At 48.4% G+C, this 22554-nt stretch overlaps 1 protein-coding gene across 2 annotated transcripts in view; it reads left to right on the top strand.

Moving 5' to 3' along the window:
* Col4a2 (collagen type IV alpha 2 chain) overlaps nt 1-22554 on the top strand; it is a 138838-nt gene that overhangs the window by 96415 nt on the left and 19869 nt on the right. For both annotated transcript variants that reach the window (XM_027387877.1, XM_035452393.1), the window contains exons 14-29: nt 162-197; nt 750-800; nt 1392-1436; nt 5801-5854; nt 6588-6654; nt 7241-7351; nt 7787-7936; nt 12349-12441; nt 12900-13054; nt 15598-15670; nt 15759-15865; nt 17522-17723; nt 18075-18134; nt 19400-19456; nt 20009-20116; nt 21518-21739. In XM_027387877.1, coding sequence (XP_027243678.1) covers nt 162-197; nt 750-800; nt 1392-1436; nt 5801-5854; nt 6588-6654; nt 7241-7351; nt 7787-7936; nt 12349-12441; nt 12900-13054; nt 15598-15670; nt 15759-15865; nt 17522-17723; nt 18075-18134; nt 19400-19456; nt 20009-20116; nt 21518-21739 — 1591 coding nt within the window. The remainder of the gene's footprint in view (nt 1-161; nt 198-749; nt 801-1391; nt 1437-5800; nt 5855-6587; nt 6655-7240; nt 7352-7786; nt 7937-12348; nt 12442-12899; nt 13055-15597; nt 15671-15758; nt 15866-17521; nt 17724-18074; nt 18135-19399; nt 19457-20008; nt 20117-21517; nt 21740-22554) is intronic.

The following is a 22554-nucleotide window of genomic DNA, read 5'->3' as shown; positions in this document are numbered from 1 at the left end:
TGAAGCTGCAGCATATGGGGCTGTTAATGATTGCCAGGAAATTGTCTAGATTGCCTGAAGTTTTAGCAAGTACTTTTTAACCTCGTATCCTGAGCCAGGGTCCATGCCTAAGTACCTCAGGTCTCAACGGTGCAAGTGTTTCTTATTTCATGTTTTCACAGGGTGAAAAGGGAAGCAGAGGAGACCAAGGGATACCAGTAAGTTCAATGATGAAATTCTTTCCCTTCGTGATTGCTCCACCCTCAGGGCTCATGTTAGAATGGTGGAGAGCGCTCTGAGGGTGGGGTGTGCTTTGGTCTTATGTTCTTGGGTTCTCATGAACTCCTCTACATGGGAAGGTATTGAAGAAACATAGTATGTTATATATAATAATATTGGGTATTATATGATATATTATCATAATAATAATTAGCATTGTCTGAAGCTGTAAGCTGAGCATGACAGTGTGTGAGTGAGGGCCTGGGAGGGAGACAGACTGGCCTCTACTGTGGGCCAAGGGGTCACTGCCATCTTGCTTATCCCATCCAGTTTGACTCACCTTTCTAGTTCTTCCTCGCTGTCACTTACTTTGTGGTGGTGACATGTGGCATCCTAGATAAAGATGATCCACAAACAGCCCTGTGCTCTCTCTACTCCCACCTGTTACCTGTTCTAGCATCCTGTCACTGAGGGGCCTGGGGAGGCTGCAGAGTGTCCCACTGGCGGAGTCAGCTCTCAGCATCCCCCACACTCTGGTTTCTCTCTCCTAGGGCCCCTCCTTGAAAGGCGAGGAAGGCATCATGGGATTCCCAGGAACACGGGTAAGCCATGTACTGTATAACCATGGCTAGTTGACTTTTTGCTCCTTTTGCTTTTTAAACAGATTTTCTTTTGTTAGATCAGTTTTTAGGTTCACAGAAAAACTGAGCAAAAAGTTGAGATTTCCTATGGCCTTCTGGCCCCACTCTTGGCCATAGCCAGCCAGCTAGGCATATGCCACCAGGGACACCCCCCTCAGGTGCATTTGCTACAACCCATGAACCCATGTTCACCCCATGCTGAAGTTTTTAGAACACTGCACTTTCCCTGGAGGTTCCTCCTGATGAGAGACTAATCTTGGTAACAAACTGCAGAGTATATGTAGAATGCAGGGTCATTTCTAGTCACCCAAAGAGTCCAATAAGAATGTCCCTCACGGGAGACTCATCTGTAAGAGGAAGATGTCGCCTTCAGAGCCTTGAGCATCAGCGGCCATCAAAGTACCTGGGGTGGCGTTTGGTCATCTGTACCTGCGCTTCCAAACCTTGAAAGCATAGACTGCTTTATGGCCATTGGAACTGTCATGCAGCCCTCTGGGGAATTTCGCCACCTGTTCCAGACTGTTCATTGCTTGTGTTTTCTGTGCAACACAGGGTCATCCCGGCATTGATGGAGAAAAAGGAATCTTCGGACAGAAAGTAAGTCTGACACTTACTTGTGAACTGTTCCAGGCCTGAAACCTCATGTATTTAACAAGTGGGATCTCAGAAAAATGGATTTGTCCCCAAAGCCCACTTGGGCTGTCCCCTGCGTTTACAGGTTCACAAGTGATCATTCCAACTCTCATAGCCCTTAGTGGAGCATTAACCTCTGCCTGGGATTTACTCATCAGTCTGTTGGTTCTTCCAGAGAATGCGCCCCAGGTCTCTGTCACTAGATCCCCCCCCCCCCGGCCTCACACCCCTGTGTGTCATTGTCACTCATAGGTCGTCATCTGAGTGACTGTTCAGCTCTATATCTTAGAGAGCTACACATACTTTTATAGTCACTTACGTTTAATGATAACCTAGTTCTTTTCCTCCTGTGGTGTGATGCAATTTTTGTTGTTGTTTGTTTGTTTGTTTGTTTGCTTTTACTTTTTAAAAGAAAAGGAAATGTGTGTGAGAAATGTATTACATCAACTAAACACTAGCTGGAGCTGAAAGCACACATAGAAATGTTTTTATCTCATTCATGATTTATCTACTCACAACATTCACTGTTTGCACAATTCAGCCCACCTACTGCAGAGCCCAGCACCATCCTGTCACCCACAGCAGACAGTCCTGGGGTCTGGCTTTAGAGTGTGGCAGCCTCCAGCATCATGTGACCTAGTATACTCGTAACTTGGCAACAAAGAAATAATAAGCACATTTGTGCCATGCTGTTCTGTGTTTTCACCCATGTAGAGGTCATCCCACTTGAGCACATACGCACCCACGCATGCTAGGAGACACGGTTGCGATACACACGTGCACCACATTTAGTTGCCCCCAAGATATAGTCATGCCTTCAGTCAGCTTGTAGTGAGCACCAGAGTGCACACACAGGGTCCCACAGCTGCTGTTTCCACCACGCTGTCCTGTCAGGTGCTCAGAGAGCAGCCTCAGAATACCAGCTCTCAGGAATCCTGCTCAGATTGCCACAGCAGGTATCCGTGTATCACTTTTGAACCTAGAGGCTGAACTAAGACAGAAGAATCATGTGGCTGGTCTGGGACAGCAGGCAGTCTTGCCTCCTGGTATCATGGCTGACTTCTATGGCTCCAGCTATAAGCCAACTTCTGGCACCGACCATGTACCATGAAGACCGATGTCATGACTGTTCTCATTTCTTCTCATTGCTGACCCAAAACTCAGGGTGGCAGCCTCACCCTAACTACACCCAACTTCCTATCACATTAATTCTTGCTAAGAGTGTCCCCAGAGGTAACACACCAGAAGCAATAGCTGTCCCCCGCTCCTCAGCCGAGGCCAGAATGCGACTCGCTTAAGGATGGCAATAAGCAGATACTGTAGAGGCAAATAAGCAGATACTGCACCCAAAACCCAGTTGAATCAGAGTCAATGATTCGCTGAGGTGGGTGGGTGACATGTTGTCACTCGTCACGGAACACAAAGGAGCTGTCATGTCTAAAACAATGGTTCAGCACAACTGCCCCAAGACCTAAAAGTCCATGAGGACTAGAACCCTAGACTCCGGCCCCGCAAGCCCTGGTCCCTGAGTCCCCCAGCTGCTGCTGCTCAAGCTTAAGTATGATCGCAATGCCCACACAGCTTTCTCTCTGTAACTTGGGAAGAAACAGACATCTGTGCTTAAATGGGTCAGAGGAAGAGATAGTTTACCCAACTGAAAAAATAGGGAAATAGGCAGACATACACAAATGACTCATCACACTGCATGTTAGTACAAACTGCATTATCCAACTGGCCCAGCTGCTGCCTCCACATGAGTTTCCCAGATGTACTGAAGCTGGGACCTTAGGAGCCAGAACCCAAGGCAGCTCCAAGGAGCCACTGTGGACAGTGACCCATTAAAGCAGCATGCCAGAGAAGGAGGAAGCAGAGAAACCGAGTATCTTAGGGAAGCCCCTACCTCCCTGCGAGAACAAAGAACCTGCTACACATGCCTATGTGCACGTACACATGGACACAGACACATGGACATGAACTCCTAGCAAAGTAAACGGCTCCTGTCGGGGAACAGGGATATCTTGTGCATTTGGTTATATTAATGTTTTCTGAAAATTTAGCAATCGTTTCCCTCACTTGGGGAGACCTGTTTATGACAGCAAAGTCTTCTCCCACCCTGGAGAGACCATAGGGCATGCTCGTAGTGGCCTAGTCTCCTGGGACCGTGCACTGACCACAGTCCTCATGTAGTATGGGTGAACAGCACAGGAACAAGCCATCCCTGTGTGGACAGCACCACTGGATTGTAACAAAACTTTCAGACTCCAAGAGTCACCTCTATCAAGAAGTGACTTTCCAGCTCTGTGGGAGTCACAAGCACGCAGCAAGGCTGTGCCCGCAGACTGGGCATTCAGTGGCATGGTGCTGCTGCACCTTCCTGCACCTCCGCCCTCTCAGACTGAGCCCGGGAGAAGTCTTTGCCCCAAGGCCCCTAAGTTGCAATGCACCAACAGTTGTTCTCTGTGCCACGGTGTTATGATGAAGCTTGAGGGGGACCTTGGCGGATTCCATGGCGGGCAAGGGTGACTGAGGTAGGGAACAAACATACTAGGCAGACAGAGCTAAGTGAGAAGTTTTATTAGAAAGGGGAGGGAGGGGGAAGGAAAGAGAAAAGAGGTAAAGACACACAGACAGAGAGAGGACAGAAGAGAAGAGGGAGACAGGAAAAGTCCTGTCTGTACCAGGGAACAGCAGGAAAGAGACCAGGAAAAAGCATAAGTGGATAGGGGTCTTTCTTTTAAAGGGGTCCTTTGCAGCTGCATGCAGACCAGTAGTCATAGAACCCTGGTCTGACCAGAGTACTGCCTGAGTGCATTCTGCCAGGTGGCAGGGCCTGGCCAGCATAATGATTGAATCCATACAACAAGGATGAGGAAAGACCTATGATCTAGAAAGATGTGGAAACACACTTGAGACATTCCCTGGAAGCCTAGCAGTAAAGACTTCCTGACCACACACTCCTGCCAGCTACAGAGGGCCTCTGCTAGCGAGTCTCCTTGGGGGCTCAGGGTTCTTCTAGGACATGAAATCAACCACTCTTGAATTTCCAGCTCCACCTAGTGTGTGAGGCCTAGTGTCAGCCACAGCCCTGCAAAAGAAAAAGAAAAGGAAAAAAATTCAGACAATCTTAGTCCATCAAACAGCATGTGAGCTCCTGGGTCTGAAAACCTTGTGAAGTAACTAGACAACAGGCCCCATTTTCTATTTTGCCCTGGCATGACTTGGGGGCTTTGCAGAATGTGGTCTTTTACAAGAGGGACTAGCTGCTCAGAAAGCTTCACACACCAGGACAGCTCCCTCAGTGATGGGCGCTTGAGAAAACTGGAGACCAGATTGCTGTTGAGGATGTTTTAATGGAAAGAGAAATTCCAAATCAAGAGGCTCTAAGGATCCTGTTTGTTGGAATTTTTCAAAACTCATCATGGAAGAGAGTTTAAACGAGTGGATCAGATGTGATCCCACTGATCAGTTAAGAAATTGCTAGCAAGGAGCCAGGCAGCGGTGGCGCACATCTTTAGTCCCAGCACTCGGGAGGCAGAGGCAGGTGGATCTCTGAGTTTGAGGCCAGCCTGGTCTACAAAGCTACACAGAAAAACCCTGTCTTGAAAAATGAAAGAAAAAACAAAAAGGAAGAAAGGAAGGAAGGAAGGAAGGAAGGGAGGAATTGCTAGCATGGCAGATAGCTCTCTGGTCCCTAGAGTGATGCTGAGACTGCCACTGCAGGTGGAGACAGGTCCTACACAGTCCCCTGCTCACTTGGATGCTGGGTGGGGAATAAAGTGGATGGGGGACCATATTACACAGTGCCAAAGGGGCAGAATCACAAACCACCCAATATTCTCAATGCCAGCAACCCACCTAAGGAAAAGTACCAAGGGGAGGGCACTGGCTGCTCTTGCAAAGGACTGGGGCTTCCCAATACCCACTTGGTCACTCACAACCATCTGTAACCCTAGTCCAGTATCTGAGCCCCTCCTCTGACATCACAGGCACCAGCCACTCACATGGCACACATATATACATGTAGACAAAGTACTCGTACATATAAAATAAATCTGAAAAAAAAGCACAAAGGATGAAAAGACTGTTAGGGACTAAAAGAGAATTGGCAGACACTACAAATGCCACATTTGGACTCTGGCTTCTGGTTCAAGCAAAGCATCTTTAAAGACACATGTGTGTCTGAAATGGGGGAGTTGGTGGTGCACTTGGGGGAGCGTGGTTAAGGGGATGCTTGGTGGCTGCTTTGGCTGGGCTGGTGAAAGTGGCATTGGGTTTATTTCTGGAGGTTCCCCCTGAAGCTGGAGATAACAAGTCCATCTTTCTTGCAGGGAAGCAGAGGCCTGGATGGTTTCCAAGGCCCCAGTGGACCTCGAGGACCCAAGGTGACGTGTCTCTTTTTCTGATGATATCCTGCTCCTCACCTAAACAGCATGGGCAGATGGGCAGAGGACATGAGCAGCGGTTATTAATGTGATACGGGGGGGGGGGGGAATGTGTGCTGCCTGACCCCACCCGAAGGGCAGCAGGAGGCTGACTTTTATCAAAAATATGGGGAAGAGGGATACCTCCAGTTCCTGATGGAGATTCAACTTGTATGATTAACTATAAGGGCTGGGTGGGAAGATCAAGTGAGGGGACTCAGCCTTATGGGTGGCCCTTTCTGCTAGAGGACATGTCTGGGGAGAACAGGGAAGTGTGTGGGTGTATCTGGAGTCCACATGAGGCAGCTCTACAGAGCAGATGGTGTTGGGCGTCCCTGCATCTTCATGCTGCCCCCCGCTACCCGACCAGATGGTTCGGATGTCAACACTGTGAAGGCCTGAGCTTCAATACCATCCCACAGTCTCCCAGCCACTTCCGGCATCCCTACCCCTGGCAAGGGCTTCACGAGGAGATCCACACATGCTGTGGTGTTCCCTTTTATGTCTGTCTGGTGGCTGGGATGCAGGAACTCCCCGCTGTCACATGGTAGAGATGTTGCCATAGGGACAGTCTAGGTTGGATAGTACGAAAACCTGCCTTGTTAAACCAATTCCACATTCGGCTCACTCCTGGACAATATGTAAATTAAGAAAACTCCAGAAGGCTAGACTCACAGTGTCCTCTTTCCCCCAGGGAGAACGTGGACAGCAAGGCCCTCCAGGACCCCCTGTCTACTCGCCCCATCCATCCCTGGCAAAAGGTTGGTACAAGAGCTTCAGTGCACAGTGTAGCCTCACATCGAACCTCTTCTGTCGAGAGCAAAGTCATAAACTCTCCAGACAGATTTCTAAGTGAAACAAAGTGAAGGTATTCACAATGCAACCTTGGGAGACAGTCCAGCTCCCCTGGTGCCTTAGAGGTGTCATTAGAAACAGTCACTTTGGTTCTGCCTGACAACACTCACTACCATCCAGTTGTGACTCCATCTGTGACCGATGGAGGGCATTTCTGCATTTCTAGGAGACCCAAAGGTTCTAGTTTTTAACACCTAGAATTCATTGAGTCCTCCTAAATCAATTTGCTCTCCACTGAAACCTCTGTGCGTCCCTGTGGCATCCTTTGTGCCTCTGCATTGTCTTACATTTATCCGAATCTTACCCAACTAGGCTGTGAATTAGGGCCCTCTGTATTTTCAGCATTTCAACACTCCCTTCCTCTCCCTGGGCACAGTGTACTCACTGGGAAGTGGATGCCTGCAGTGGCCTGCAAATGGCAACCTCTTTGCTATGGTGGGGCCTTGTTCCTAGACAATGCTTCTCACTGCAAGGGACCTGTCTTGGTTGCAGGTGCCAGAGGTGACCCAGGATTCCCAGGTGCTCATGGGGAACCAGGAAGCCGAGGCGAGCCAGGAGACCCTGGCCCCATGGGACCCCCAGGCCCATCTATTGGAGATGAAGGTAATGGAGTTTTGTAGCATCAGAAGGTACCTGGTCTAAGGTATGAACATGGACCAGGCTTTGCTGGCCATGTGACTTTCCTGTGGCTCCATCCTTCCTTCTCATGGAGTGGCCTCAGCTACTGATGAGATGAAGAGTACATGCAGTTGTAACCACCATCTAGGTTAAATTGTGACACTGAGGGGTGATTGGTGCGATCTGGTCTCTCGATGAAAGAAGCAAGGTGCTGTCCAGTGTTATCAGCAAATAGTCATAGTCCCAGGCCATTGTGGAAGTTGTAAACGTAGACAAGCTATGAAATAGCATACCAAGGCCATCACTTCTGCTGATAACTAGTCCTTGACACCTGTCCCTGGTGGTCCCCTGTGACATGAAAACTGACACAATCTTTAAATATCAGAACACTCACCTACTGTGAATGCTCTTGGGTTTCAGATACAAAAAGAGGCCTTCCAGGGGAGATGGGACCCAAAGGCTTCTCAGGAGAACCGGGCCACCCAGCACCCTATCCAGGTCCACCAGGAGCTGATGGAAAACCAGGTCTCCAAGGAGTACCTGGACCTGCAGGCCCACCTGGACCAGATGGTGAGTGGCTGGTATTCACCTAGAGCCTATCCAAGCTGTATGTCATCTCTGAGGTTTTCTGTTAAATGGTTCTGAGTTGATCTAGTAGGCCAGTGGATGAGGATGTGGTAAGCACTCCCAGGGTCCACTCCGGGACCATAACAATAGCTGTTGCCTCTCAGCTTGTAGAGAAGCAGCAATCCCACAGCCCTTACACAGTGAACTGTGGCTGCCGGGACTTCAGCAGGATGTCCGAGGATGCTGTATCTGGAAGGAGCTATGAGCTGAAAATCACTGTGCCCAGGTCTCTGCAGGTGTTCCCTGTCTTAACTCACAGTTCCTGTCCTCTGCTTAAGCAGTCTGGGTCAGCATGTGATGAGTATCAGCTTCTCTGCCTCTGCAGAGCTAAAGTCACAGGAGATAAAGGTCGATGACAAGAAAGGAGCTGCAAAAAGGAATGTCGGCCACTGGCCAAGGGAGACAGGAGACCCAGAGAGTCTGTACATACAGTGGATGAAGAAGGTTTGGCCAGCCTGCCACCCCACAGCATCTGAGCTGGTCCCTGAGTCAGTCTGGGTAATCCCATAGCAGCTAGGATGGTCCCAAGAATGCCAAGGTAGCATTTTCAGGCTGTGACAGTCTGTGCTGTCCTTATGTCAAGAACACTATCTACTGAGGATGCACTATCCACAAAAACCATTCTTCTCAGCTGTAGCATTCAGTTACAATTTAGATGTGGTAATTTTCACATGGGAACATTTCATCTCCCGGAGAGATTAGCTTATGAGGCACTGGGAGGAAATAAGAGGTCATTCTTTCTTTCTGGGTGACATTGACCCAAATGCAGGCTCTTCTTTCCAAAATGATTTCAGCTCCTTGATTACCTCCAGCTGTTCCTTCTCAAGTCCCTTCAGGACCTGGGCATCTTCTGAGTCCTCCCTTCAGAGGGCAGAGCATCCTATTTGCTAATGGACAGTGTTAGGTTTTAGTTAAACTTCAGGTTTAGAAACTGTTTTGATTGCTTTGGGAAAATCCTTCTCTATGCCATCTCCAGAAGGAAAATTACTGGCAGTATTTCTTCCATAGAAAGACTTACATAAAATAAGCATATAGGAAGCCAGTCAGTTCTGCTTCTACTTCACATTCTACAGTAACATTGTAACTTGATATAACTCTACTCGCCAGCTTTGTTCCATTCGGAAGATAGCACATTTGTTTGAAAAGTTTTAAATGTTGCTTCCTTGGATGATGCATTTGTACAAAGCTATCTTTACTGTTTTCTATTATGCTGAAAGTAGAATTTATGACGTGAGTTTGATCTGTTAATGTTGACAGGAAGATATTTATTGATGACATATGAATTTCTGTGAGCCTATCTTTCCTGTGTGCAGCATCTGTAGTGTTTTCCTTACATGTGTCAAGAGCATAGAAGCATGCCATGAGTGAGGACACTGTCCCTGTCACTCCACGCTGCCATGAGCATACTCTGTCTTCACCTGTGAATTTTGCTCACTAAGTGATTATATCGTCGCTGATATAAATAAACTAACATAAGTAAACAGAGACAGCTATCTGGCATGAATTATCATCTGATAAGGGAATATATACAGAAGATGGACTGGTGTAAGAAGGTTTATCAACTAAAAATTTTAGGGCATCCCCCTTCAGCCCTTCTTGAGTTGTTGCCTCTGTGAAACACACTGTTACCATCTGTTTTTCTACCAACCTCTTATGTGAAAAGTAGCCAACCATTGGCTTTGGAAGTGTGTCTCACAGCTAAGTATCCACCTTGTAACTTAGTACTGGGAACCAGCACTTCCACAGAGTTCAGGTTCTCGGAACTGAGATTTTTGGAGTCTTTTTTCAGGAACTGTGTTTGATCCTTGTTTCGTGTGCTGAGGCTGCTGGGAGCCTGAATGCTTAGTCATTCACACTAGAGTAAGAGCAAACCTTGGTGCCAGCTGTCATTTGAGGTGAAAGGCTCTGCTGGAGCCGCTTCTAAGTCAGCTGACTCAGTTCTTTGTGGAAGTCCTGTTGAGATCACAACCCAAAGAACTTGTTGAGATTATGAATGAATTAAATTAATGAGGGAAGCATGGGGGGGGCAGATGGCTCTTCTGTGCCTTAGTGAAGGCCTTATTAAACCTCCTAATCCCTCTTTGTCTTCAATGACACATCTCCAGTTTTTTTGTGTTTTTTTAAAGATTTTATTTAGTAAGTATACAGTCTTCTGCCTGCATGTGCTCTGCAGGCCAGAAGAGGGCACAAGATCTCATTCAAGGTGGTTGTGAGCCATGTGGTTGCCGGGAATTGAACTCAGGACCTCTGGAAGAGCAGTCAGTGCTCTTAACCTCTGAGCCATCTCTCCAGCCCCCACATGGCTCCAGTTTTAAATAGCAATGTTCCTAAAGGCCAGGTGACGAATCCCTCTATTTACCAGCTGCTTTTCTCCTCACCTGGAAGCTTTAGGTTAGAGCCCAATCCAGACCTGAGCAGCTCCTAGAGGGGTCACACAGGTGTCTCTTCTTTCCCTTCCATGAGGCCTGCCCATTGTTCTCATCTCTCAGGACACTTTGTAGGACTTCTCAGTGGACCCTAAAATTGCAGCTGTCTCACACACATGCCCACCCCCATCTCTAGTAGCTAATGCAGCCCTGAAATTCTCTCTGGCCACTTCTATCCTCATTGTGCCTAGATAAACTCTCCAATGGGAATGTAGCCTGGTACAAACATAGACACTCCTCCGAGCTCTGAACTACACATATGAAACTTCTCACTGGAAACAGCCGGCACTGGGTTTCAGGGATACCTTACCTCAGAATACCCAGCGTGGAGCTGCAGATCTCCACCCTCCCAGGCTACTTCCTGCCCAACATGTTTCCTGATGTCCTTGCTCCCCCATAGCCTCTGAGCTTAAGTCAGGACCCAGGAATGTCTGGGCATCTCACTCTCCACACTGAGCCGACCATGTATGGTGCAGCCTCTCTCCTTATAGCTCTTTCATGGTCTTGTTTGCCCTTAGGAATAAAAGCCCAAGAAGGTCCACTCCCCTCCTCCATGCCAACAACCCTCTGGGTCCCCTTTACACATCCTCTGGTCATGGCTCTCTACTGTTAAGGCGCCATTTGGTCATGCTATCCTGTTTGTGGCTATTCCTCCAACTCCCTGCCTGGCCAGTTTCCCTCTGTCAGCTGCAGTTCGTATCGCTCCCTCAGGAAGCCCTCTCTGGACACCACTAATTCTAAGTCAGCCACTCCCAGATGCCTTCGAACAGTGCTGGCCATAATCTGAAAATTCACTTTTGTTTGCTGCCTGGCAGAGCTCAGGCTCTGGCTCGTGGTGGATGAATGGATGGATGGATGAACGAGTGAGGCTGTGTTTATATGCAGCCAGATCATGTTACACACAACAGCACTCACTTGCCTCTCACAACCCTCTGCTCCCCCGGGAGCTCTCTCAAACACCATCCCACTCTCCTTGTCCAAGAGCAAGAGCCTTTGAAGTTGCTGCTTCGTATCCCTTCTACTTCCTGTACAGCCACTGCATCTAGCTTGTTTAGAGGTGTTTGTTAGGGCTTTGAGCACTACTAGGTTTAACAGAGGTGAGGCTTGGTGGTTCATACCTGTAATCCTGGCACTTGGGAGGCTGAGATGCAAGAGTCATCTTAAGTTCAGGGCCAACCTGGGCTACAGAGTAAGACAGTGAGGAGCAGCTGCCCAGCCATGCACCCTGGTACCTACCACCAGATGGTGGTCGTCCAGAAGGTCTCAGGGTTGGTTGTGTAGCCTTAGTCTCATCTGGTCAATCTGATACACATATGTGCAATTACAGGGGCACTGCAGTGAATCCTCCGACCCTTGGTGAGGAAAGGGGCCTAGAAGAGGAAAATTAGAGGTCAAGATTGTTCAGTGAGGTCAACCATGCCTAGTACCAATTAGTCAGGAGGACACCCGTTAGTTACTCACATGTTTGTGTGTCCACATGTGTGTTCATGTGTGCATGGAGAAGTAAAGGGACAGGTGAAAAGGTCTGAGCACAGGTGTGCATCCACTCCTAAAGAGGACAGAATAAAGAGCTGGGGTTGTCTTAACTCTTGGGGGGCGGGGAGTGTTTCCCTTGTGGTGGGTGGGGTCACTGAGGAAGAACAGGAATATGTAGCCATTTTAAAATTCCACTTACGTGACTGAAAATCCAAGATCTTTGTTTGAATTGAGAATTCAGAAGGAAAGACATTGGTCATGACACATGATGGAAAAGCTAAATTTGCAAGCTCTAGTCTCTGTTCCACCCTGTGGGCTGTGACACGTGGCTGTCCTTGAAGGTGTTGTTGTGGAACCAGAGCTCCAGGGAGCTGGGGTAGACTTGGCTGAGAGCCTGTGCTGGACCTGATGCTGTCTCTCACGGATGTTCTCATCCCATGTATTTTCTCCTAGGCTTCCTGTTTGGCCTGAAAGGATCAGAAGGGAGAGTGGGTTACCCGGGGCCTTCCGGTTTCCCAGGGGCTCGAGGACAGAAAGGATGGAAAGGTGAGGATGCCAGCCACAATCTACCCTCCATGTCACCTTACCTTGAAATGTTGACCCTTCCCCTACCTTTCATTCATTTCTTTGAAGGTAAAGGATGGGCATTTGGTCTGAAATTGGAAATATTCCAAAATCTAAACTTTCTGAAAACCAGCATGACACAGCAGGTGGAAAATTCCACTGCTAGCATCATATACTGGGTCACAGTCCAAACAGCTGCACCAAAACTGTTGGATGAAGTTAACTTTGGGCTGTGTGCAGGTCATATGAAACACTTTATATTCTGATTAGAGTCTCCACCCGAGACACCTCTGAAGCCAGACGTGGTGGTGCATGCCTTTAATGCCAGCACTTGGTGTCTAACCTGCAGAATCTTCTCCCACCAGCCCTACTCACTTTTCCTCTCCCTCTGCCATCCCAAGCCCCATTTAACATACACATCCCTCTCCCACTCACTACAGGTGAAGCCGGAGACTGCCAGTGTGGCCAGGTCATCGGGGGTCTTCCGGGATTGCCAGGACCCAAGGGTTCTCCTGGTGTCAATGGGGAACTGGGAAAGAAAGGGGACCAAGGAGACCCAGGCCTGCACGGTATCCCTGGGTTCCCAGGATTCAAGGTGAGAAAACAGCAGCCCCTGCTGGTCACTGTTACCTTGCTGCTGGCAGGTACCTGAGACTGGCCAGACTCTTCACTCACACACCAGAGTGCTGTTTGAAACTTTCCTCTGTTGGAAGAAAGTCTCTAATTCTCTCAACGTTAGACATGAAGTTATCACAGAACCTAGAGGTTCCCCTTCCAGGCTGCAGGAGGGAACTGCACAGTGTGTGAAATAGCATTATATATATGAGTCTTTTTTTTTTTTTAAAGTAGAAACAGCCCAAATGTCCATGTCGTATAGGTGGGAGAGTAAAATTTGCATGGCCACCCTGTGGAGCACTAACCTGCAAGGGTGGAGCACTAACCACACCACCATGTGGCATGTACACATACACATATACACAGCCTTACTGTGTCTCCCAGGCTGGCCTTCCATCCCTGGCAATCCTCCTGTATTCTGGGATGACAGGCATGTAGCACAACAGCTGACTGTCCTATCATTTATCTTTTGAGAAATAGAGGAAAAAGTTATTGAAGCACCTGGCCAAGGACAATGTCAACAATCCAACTCTGTGTGAAAGAGAACCTAAGCCACACAAGAATAGAAACTGTTTTATCTCAGTGCAAAAGACTATGCTAGCCTGATCATAAATTTGAGTTTAGCCTCGGCTACATGAGGAAGAGCCTGTCAAACAGACACACATGTATACACACACACACACACACACACACACACACACACACACACACACACACGTTTCAAAGACAGTACCCCTCTAAGTCTAAAGCATTGTTAACCTGTTCAGAAAAGAGCATGAAGTGAAAACCATACACTTCACTCTGGAAAATCAAGTCAGCTGTTCACCTGAGTCATTCCTAGAGGCCAAATGGATCCCATGTGGTACCTCTGAAACCTATAAATAGCCCAGGTATGCCTGCTTCCCTCCTTTGCACACACACCAGCAGACTTTTCTCCGACAGCCTCTGGTTGTGTTTGCTGTCCTGAACTTAAGTAGTATGTGTCTGTGTGTACAACCCTATGTAAAAGGATCCCCTAGTATGGTGTGTGTGTGTGTGTGTGTGTGTGTGTGTGAGAGAGAGAGAGAGAGAGAGAGAGAGAGAGAGAGAGAGAGAGAGAGAGAGAGAGAGATTGTGCCTAGGTGGCTTGTTGGATGGATGGATAACTAGGAGATGGAGAAAAGTGGTAGGTAATTGGTTATCTAAATAGGATGGGTAGTTGTCCACTTGACTAGTTCATTGGATAAGATAGGTTGATTGGCTGATAGAGGGATGGATAGATAGGTGGACAAATGGATGGACAGATGGATAGAGAATCAGTGGTTAGTAGGCTGGTTGGCTGGATAGTTTCAGTATTTGTGCTGTACAGCCTGGCACAGTGCTTGAAGCACTAGATTCAGTTAGTAAACATCTACTGAGCGCCATCTGTGTGTGAGCAGCTGTACTGAACACCAGAAGTGTTTCCTTTCTCTACCGAGAACTAACTCAATAAGTCAAGTTCCCATGGAATTCTCTAGCATGAAGTGGTCCACAAGTACGTGTAAATTCCATTTAATTAAACCAACACTCAGGAGTCCCAAACTCTTGCAAATAGTTAACCATGACATTACCATGAAGCGATGCCTCATACACTAAAGTCCAATCCCAGACCATTTCTACCCTGTGGAGCTGCAGTCGATTTCACAGCCTACCTCTTGAGAGTCTGTGCGGTAAAATGTCTGCCCTCCACGCTATCAGCCTCACTTTGCAAAAGACGCTATTGTTCTCGGTTCATCACATCTAGATAGCAAGTGCTCATGTCTTCTTTTACAGATTTATTTATGTTTTAGGTGTATGGGTTCTTTGCCTGTATGTCCATGTGCAGAGAGAGAGGGAGGAGCTTACACCACATGCATGCAGTGCCCACAGAGGCCAGGAGAGGGCATCAGATCCCTGGAACTGTAGTTACAGATGTTTGTAAACATGTGTGGGGTAAATGGTTGTGAATGGTTCCCATGTGGGGCTGGGAATTGAACCTGAGTCCTTTTAACCATCTCTCCAGTCTCATAAATGACCAGTCCCACCTTCTGTCCCAGAGGTTTATTACTTGTTTGGATTCTGGCAAGTATAGATTCGAATTAAGCCACCTTGTTCTAGGTCAGTGCTTCTCTAAGTTACTGAGTCTAAGAATCCATACTGGGTCCTTTTTGAGCTCTGTGTCACATTTCAGCTGTCCCAAACATCTGAAAACCCATCTATCCCCAGCTCCTGCCGGTGCATGCCGAAGATGCAGGCTCACGCATTGTTCTCTGAGTATGGAGATTCTAGGCTTTTACTCTCTAACCACCTAGAGCTATTTTTGTTCATTTTAATTATTAGAGAAAAAAAAAGTCAGCTTCACAGTTCTACTATCCACAGAATCAAGCTAGTCATTGGGAGAGGCACTGCAGCTAGCGACCACCTTCCCAAAGCCCGATGCGGTGTTTCTGGTATTGTGGAGAATTCTTTCGAGCCGGTGATTGATTGCCCACAAACTGTATAACTTAAGATCCTTTCTCCCCACAGGGAGCCCCAGGCCCCACTGGAATTCCTGGACCCAAGGGAATAAAGGGAGACTCCAGAACAGTCACAACCAAAGGTTAGTTCTCTGCAACTGAGTACTTCTTGGCTCAGTTAACAAGCTGAGGGTCCCTGGATGGGTAAATTCACGTGCAAATCTTTCCCAGGTGAGCGAGGACAGCCAGGTGTCCCAGGTGTCCATGGGATGAAAGGTGATGATGGTGTCCCAGGTCGTGATGGGCTGGATGGATTCCCTGGCCTTCCTGGTCCTCCGGTAAGCAGTTGTCATGGTGCCGCTAGTCCCGCCCACTCATCAAGACCTTCACGCTCTTTACACATTGAGGGGTCATAGCCTTGGCATTGGCACTCATCCCACCCAGTGATCAGGATAGATAGGTCCATTCTGTTTTAGTCAACAGACATCATATTTTTAAAGACTGGTGTTTGAAGTTAAATGTCAAGCCCAGGGTGAACAAAGAGTAGAGAAATACCCATCATGGTCTACTATAGAATGAAATCCATGCGTTGTCAGGAAATAGTCCTCCTGCTCTGTTCCCAGAGCAGATCTGAAAGAGGTGGTCTCCCTCAGTGTTCACAAACCTGGCTTGCTCTAGATGTAAGCTAAGAACAAAATGTGTACCTGCAGAAAACCCACTGGCTTGCGCGCGCACGCGCGCACGCGCGCGCGCACACACACACACACACACACACACACACACACACAAATACAAACACACCATCTACCTATGTCTGTGCTGGTCCACCCCATGATCTCTGATAGCCCTGTGAAATGCTTTATTAACACACACACACACACAAGAGGCTAAAATATGGACACACATGTACTTTGAGGACCCCACAAACAGAAAGAGAGCATGGCCCATTGACCTTCCCATAACACTTGCTTACCTATAAACGCAAAGGAGAAAAGTGACATCATGGGCAGGGTGACTTCTCATCAGCTCCTGCCTACCTACCACCTGAAGTCCCCTTTCATCCACAACTCTGCAGGCATGCTGGGGCAAGCGTCATCTTGTAATGTGAGGTTCTTTGTCCCAGTTGGTCCCGCAGCCCTTGAGCCCCAAATGAACACACAGATGCTATATTAGTTATAAAACTCTTGGCCGGTGGCTTGGGCTTCCTATTGGCTAGCTCTGTCTTAATTATTAACCCATTTCTATTAATCTGTGTATTTCCATGTGGTCTTGCCTTACCGGAGAACGCCTGGTGCATCCCCTCTTCCCCGGCTTCACATGATGACTTTGCCTACATTTCCCAGAATTCTCCTTGTCTCCTAGTCCTGCCTATCTTCCTGCCTCATTGGCCATACAGTGTTTTATTCATTAACCAATAAGAGAAACATTTATACAGAAGGAAATTCCCCCATCAGCGTCTCATTAGCTATATATAGGACTGACACTGTGGCCCCACTGGGTGCTACCATGTAAGCATTGCCCCTTGCTACTGCCCAGAGCTCACCACTCCCTACTTTTATCCCTCCATTGCCCACCCAAGTGTTCCCACCTGGCTGGTATCATCACCACAGGGCAAGATCCCTGTCCTCTTTGCAATCCTGTAATCTCCCCTTATTCTAAGAGCACACGGCTCCTCCTCATCCAACCAGCTCCCTCTCCTCTAATGCTGTGCTGTCCTTTGTGAACAATAGACACATCACACATGCTAATCCTAATAGACGGGCTGGAGCTCCTGTGCCTGTGGTCCTGAGTATAAATGTGTGTCCATTGGGCCAGCCCTCCACCATGCTAGTTGGTGAGGCTATAAAATCTAACTCAACTCTGTCACTGGTGTAGACATTTTCCTCCCAGCTCTCCTGTTCTTGGCACAGAATTCCAGCAAAATGGGGGAGGGAAATTGGGAAGCTGACTCTGATGCTGGTATGCATTTGAAGGTAACTGGGGTTCTCTTACAGGGTGATGGTATCAAAGGCCCTCCGGGAGATGCAGGTTCCCCTGGCTTGCCCGGAACCAAGGGCTTTCCAGGAGAAGTGGGTCCTCCAGGACAGGGCTTACCAGGCCCGAAAGGCGAGCGTGGTTTCCCTGGAGATGCTGGATTTCCAGGTTCTCCAGGCTACCCTGGTCCTCCAGGTCCTCCAGGAGCCCCAGGACAATTGGGTATGAATGACTCCTACACTTATCCTTCTGAGTTCTGGGACAGTCAGCAAGGCTGTGACCCCTACTCCTCTACACCCATGCATGTGTGCCCGGGGAACCAGACAGGAGTATCATACTTCACATCTACCCACAACACGTGGAACAGATGTGCACTGCAGTCTCCTCGGGACCACCATCTCCTCTGCTAGGTAGCTGGAATGTGGAACTTCTTTGGGCAGATGAAGTCACCCATGCCCAACCTCCCCAGCACCGCCTGTACAAATGCACACTCAGACAGCTGCACACACATGGGTAAGTCCGTGACTCTCATTGGTACTAACCTTGCCTCCTCCTTTGTTTGTGCCTCTCCAGATTGTGACACAGGTGTGAAAAGGCCTATTGGAGGTGGCCAGCAAGTGATCATTCAGCCAGGTATGGTGATGGAGAGCAAGTATCTCTAGACTGTGTTACCACTCTGGATGGTAAAGGGTGGGACTCAATGGCAAGTGTCCCATGGGATCCTGGCCTGTGTTCTCATGCAGATGGGCAAGAAGGGCTCCTAGAATAGCCATGCTTGCAAGACTCCTTTCTTTAGTACAGGACACTCAGAAGAGAGGCCAGCTGAGCAGCATCCTGGGCCCCCAGGAGCATCTGCAGCCCCAGTGTCTTAGTCACAGTTCCATTGCTATGAAGCGATTCGATGACCATGGCAACCCTTAGAAGATAAAAGATTCAATTGAGGGCTAGCTTACAGTTTCAGAGATTTAGTCCATTTTCATCATGGCGGGAAGCATGGTAGCACACAGGCAGACATGGTGCTCAAGAAATAAATGAGAGTTCTAAATTCAGATCTGCAGGCAGCAGGAAGAGAGCAATACTGGGCCTGGCTTGAGCCTTTGAAACCCCAAAGCCCACCCCCAGTGGCACATTTCCTCAAACAGGGCCACACATACTTCAACAGGGTCACACCTCCCAATCTCTCTCAAGAAGTGCCTCTAATAATGACCACACATTAAACATGTGAGCCTACGGGGGCCGTTCCTATCCAAACCTTGACAACATGTATAAGTCTGCACCTGCTCAGAGCAACTCATCATGGTGGCTGACTCTGAACACTGCAAATTCACAACGAAATCACAGAATTTCTTTAGAAACTACAAAATGTGTCCATCTGTTGACGGATGTTTTCAGATGGAAGAAACCTGTCCCCCAGGAACCTGTGGGGATTTACGATGATTTGGTTGGGTCAAAGCTATTGTCCCCGTGAGAAAATGGTATTTGCCAGCACATACCCATTTTTTATTAAATTGACTTCATTTGCACCTTATGCTAATATTCTGACTTCTTTTTTAATAATTTATTTATTTTATTTGCATTGGTGCTTTGCTTACATGTATGTCTGTGTGAGGATGTGAGATATTGGAGTTACAATTGTTAGCTGCCATGTGGGTGCTAGGAATTGAACCTGAGTCCTTTGGAAGAGCAGTCAGTGCTCTCTCTGGCCCATATTTTGACTTCTTTACATGATGGAATTCTGCTTTTATTTGCATTGGAGCCAGCAGTAATTAGGTCAAAGGGTTTATCTGGACATTAGGTAGTAGCCAGTCTTCCCAGCTGCTTCTGACCACGATAGTATCCAGGGAGTGAGCCTCAGCATGGCCATCACTTCAGCTCACCCACCTCTCCTCTGTCTCCAGGTTGCGGTGAAGGTCCCACAGGATCACCTGGAAATCCAGGACCCCCAGGCCCCACAGGTAATATTCAGGCCTCATGTCATGGCCTGAGGTTTCTGCTTCCCACCCGGGGTTTCCCTTCCACTGGCCTTGCAAGCCTGCTCATCTCTGAACACAATGGGGTCCTGCCATCTCAAGGCAGCTACAACTGCGGTCACTTCCCAGGGAAGCTAGCTGTTAAGCATACCATACAGAATGTACATGGTTCTGGGTGGTGGTGGTGCACACCTTTAGTCTCAGCACTCAGGAGGCAGAGGCAGGCAGATCCACATGAGTTCGAGGCCAGCCTGGTCTATAGAGTAAGTTCCAGGACAGCCAGGGCTACACAGAGAAACCCTGTCTCAAAAAAAAAAAAGAAAGAAAGAAAGAAAGAAAGAAAGAAAGAAAGAAAGAAAGAAAGAAAGTTACTCTGCCTGGGGAACATATAGCAAGAACCATCTTATGTTGGCTGCTGCCCCCAGCTTCATCACTTCCGAGTTCCATGATGGACTTTACTGGTTCACAGTGAAGCTGGATCATGTCCCATTGGTCCTCAGGGGATCTGACATGGCTGTGGTTTCTTTGGGTGTCTAGGTGTCAAAGGCATCAGAGGAATGCCAGGATTCCCAGGAGATACTGGAGCACCAGGGCTCAAGGGCTTTCCTGGAGACCCAGGTCGTGAAGGTTTCCCAGGACCCCCAGGTGAGTCAAAATGACTTGTGTCCTCATGTTCAGGAATTGGCTCATGTGTGTGATCAGGTCCACCATAGCTCAGCTATCTTCCATAACTGTTATAACTGTTGTCCATGCTCCTGAGAAGTTAAAAATCCTTGACCTTTTTTTTTTAAACTATTGACATGCTGGATTGCTGCAGAGATCTGATGAGAGCAGCAGACGTGACACAGGGGACATGTCCCTCAGTAGACAGTGAACATCCTAGCGCTGTCCTCTTCTGAGAGTATTCTGAACATATAGACAACCCTGTCACCATTGGCTACCGGCCTGTAGTTAGGTTTGCATGATCTGCACACCCGAGAAAACAATCCACAATGGGGAGAATCTATCTTAGTTCATGGCTTCATAGGCGTCCATCCATCACTCTGGGGTGAGCTGTTCACGAAATGGTGGCCAGGAAGTGGAGAAAGGGGCAATACAAGAAGATCTTGGGAAAGATATAGCCACCAAGAACATATCCCTACTTCCCCAGCTAGGCCCCATATCCTAGCTTCACCGCCTCCCAATAATGCCATTATGTTATTAATCCATAAAGGAATTAAAATATCGATTAGTTCAGTACCCTAGTGACCGCATCATTTCAGGAAATACCAAGGTGTGCTTCACTAATTCTCCCAAGCTTTTGTTTTATTTTAACATGTAAGAGTATTTGCCTTCCGTGCCTGCGTGTAGGTATGTGTACCACATGCATGCCTGGTACCCAAAGAGACTAGAAGAGGGCATCAAACCCCCTGGAACTGGAGTTAAGGATGGTTGTGAACCACCTGGTAGATACTGGGAATCAAACCTAGGTCCTCTGCAAGAGCTGCCCATGCTCTTAAACACTGAGCCACCTCTCCAGCATTTCTCTAGTCCAAATGTGTAGATAGTTAAGGAGAAGCACACAGTGCACATCTCTTATCCAAGCACTCGGGAGACAGAGGCAGGTGGATCTTTGTGAGTTCGAGACCAACCTGGTCTACATACTGAGTTCTAAGCCAGCCATGGATACACAGTGAGACACCATGTCATAAAGATTAAGCACACAGTCTTGAGGTCCTTCATGAGTGCCACACAGAATGTCCCCGTGACAGTCCATGGCTTTCCCACTCACTGCCACTGACCACAATCTCTAGGTGTTAGGGTCTGTTTTCATCATTCCATCCATGTATTGACACAGCAAAGCTGATAGTGAAGGAAATCAAAGAGGTTTAATGACATTGAGAGGCCCAGGCTCCAAGAGGGCAGTGGGCAGACCCTCAGGCTACAGAGATAACCCCCTGAAGCCACCACACCACACACTGGATCTTTCTCGACTCTTGGCAACACTATCTCAGAACCTGGCAATGCAGACTTGTGGCTAAAGGTACCACCTTTGTTGTGTTTTAGGGTTCATGGGACCCCGAGGATCCAAAGGTGCTACAGGCCTCCCTGGCCCAGATGGACTCCCAGGCCCCACTGGACTTCCAGGACCAGCTGGACCCCCTGGAGACAGAGGGATTCCAGGAGAAGTCCTAGGAGCCCAACCTGGGCCCCGGGGAGATGCAGGACTACCAGGACACCCTGGGCTAAAAGGACCTCCAGGAGAAAGAGGACCCCCTGGAGTCACAGGTGAGTCAATTGACAGATAGAGGGGTGTGTCCCAGCTGCACTGCAGCCCCAAGGGTGAGTGCAACGCCCTTCTCTCAGTGGCTTCGGTTAGAAGCCCACAGTGCACATGTGAGAGAATTCAGTCTTGTTCTAGTTTCACTCAGTGCTGCGGAGTGTTAACAACACATTAACCCCTCATGGCCAGGAGACAATGCCCCTGACACCTTTCACAAACAGACCCATGAATCTCTATGCTCTAGGTCCTCTGCTCACTATGCAGGCTTGCCGCCTTTTCCTCAGACCTGTAGTTGGTGTGAAAATTAGGAAGGACACATCCCAGAAACTGCTGGATGGGCCTCTGCCTGTGATCTGATCACTTGTGACCTGAAGTGCTTGTCAGGGAGGGGCCTGATGTTCTCTGGGGACTCCCCAGCTCACCATGTTGCCTCCTGCTTTGGCAAGGTTCTACCTTCCCATGAGCCATCCTACCCCTCCCCCTACCAGCTCTTCACTCTAAAGACAGAAATTTGAAAAATGAATGTCCTGGGTGCCAGGGAGCCAGCATTACATCTGTGCTCCTCGGGGAGGCTAGCTTCAAATGCTCTTCTTTTTCTTCATTTATTTTCTTGAGACAGCCGCACCATGTAGCCCAGGCAGGCCTCAAACTCATAGTCCTTCTGCCTTGGCCCTCGGAGTGCTAAGGTTACAGGCCTGAGCCACTGTGTCCAACCCTCTCACTGCAAATCCCTGCTCACTCTCCCTCTCCCTGTGATAAGTCACTAAAGAGTCAGGATGCCTGACTTCGATCCAGTCCCTTCTGCATCTGTCCCCTGCCT

This window comes from Cricetulus griseus (assembly GCF_003668045.3).
Source record: "Cricetulus griseus strain 17A/GY chromosome 1 unlocalized genomic scaffold, alternate assembly CriGri-PICRH-1.0 chr1_1, whole genome shotgun sequence".
NCBI classification, from domain to species: domain Eukaryota; kingdom Metazoa; phylum Chordata; class Mammalia; order Rodentia; family Cricetidae; genus Cricetulus; species Cricetulus griseus.
This window is presented reverse-complemented; position numbering and strand designations above follow the sequence as displayed.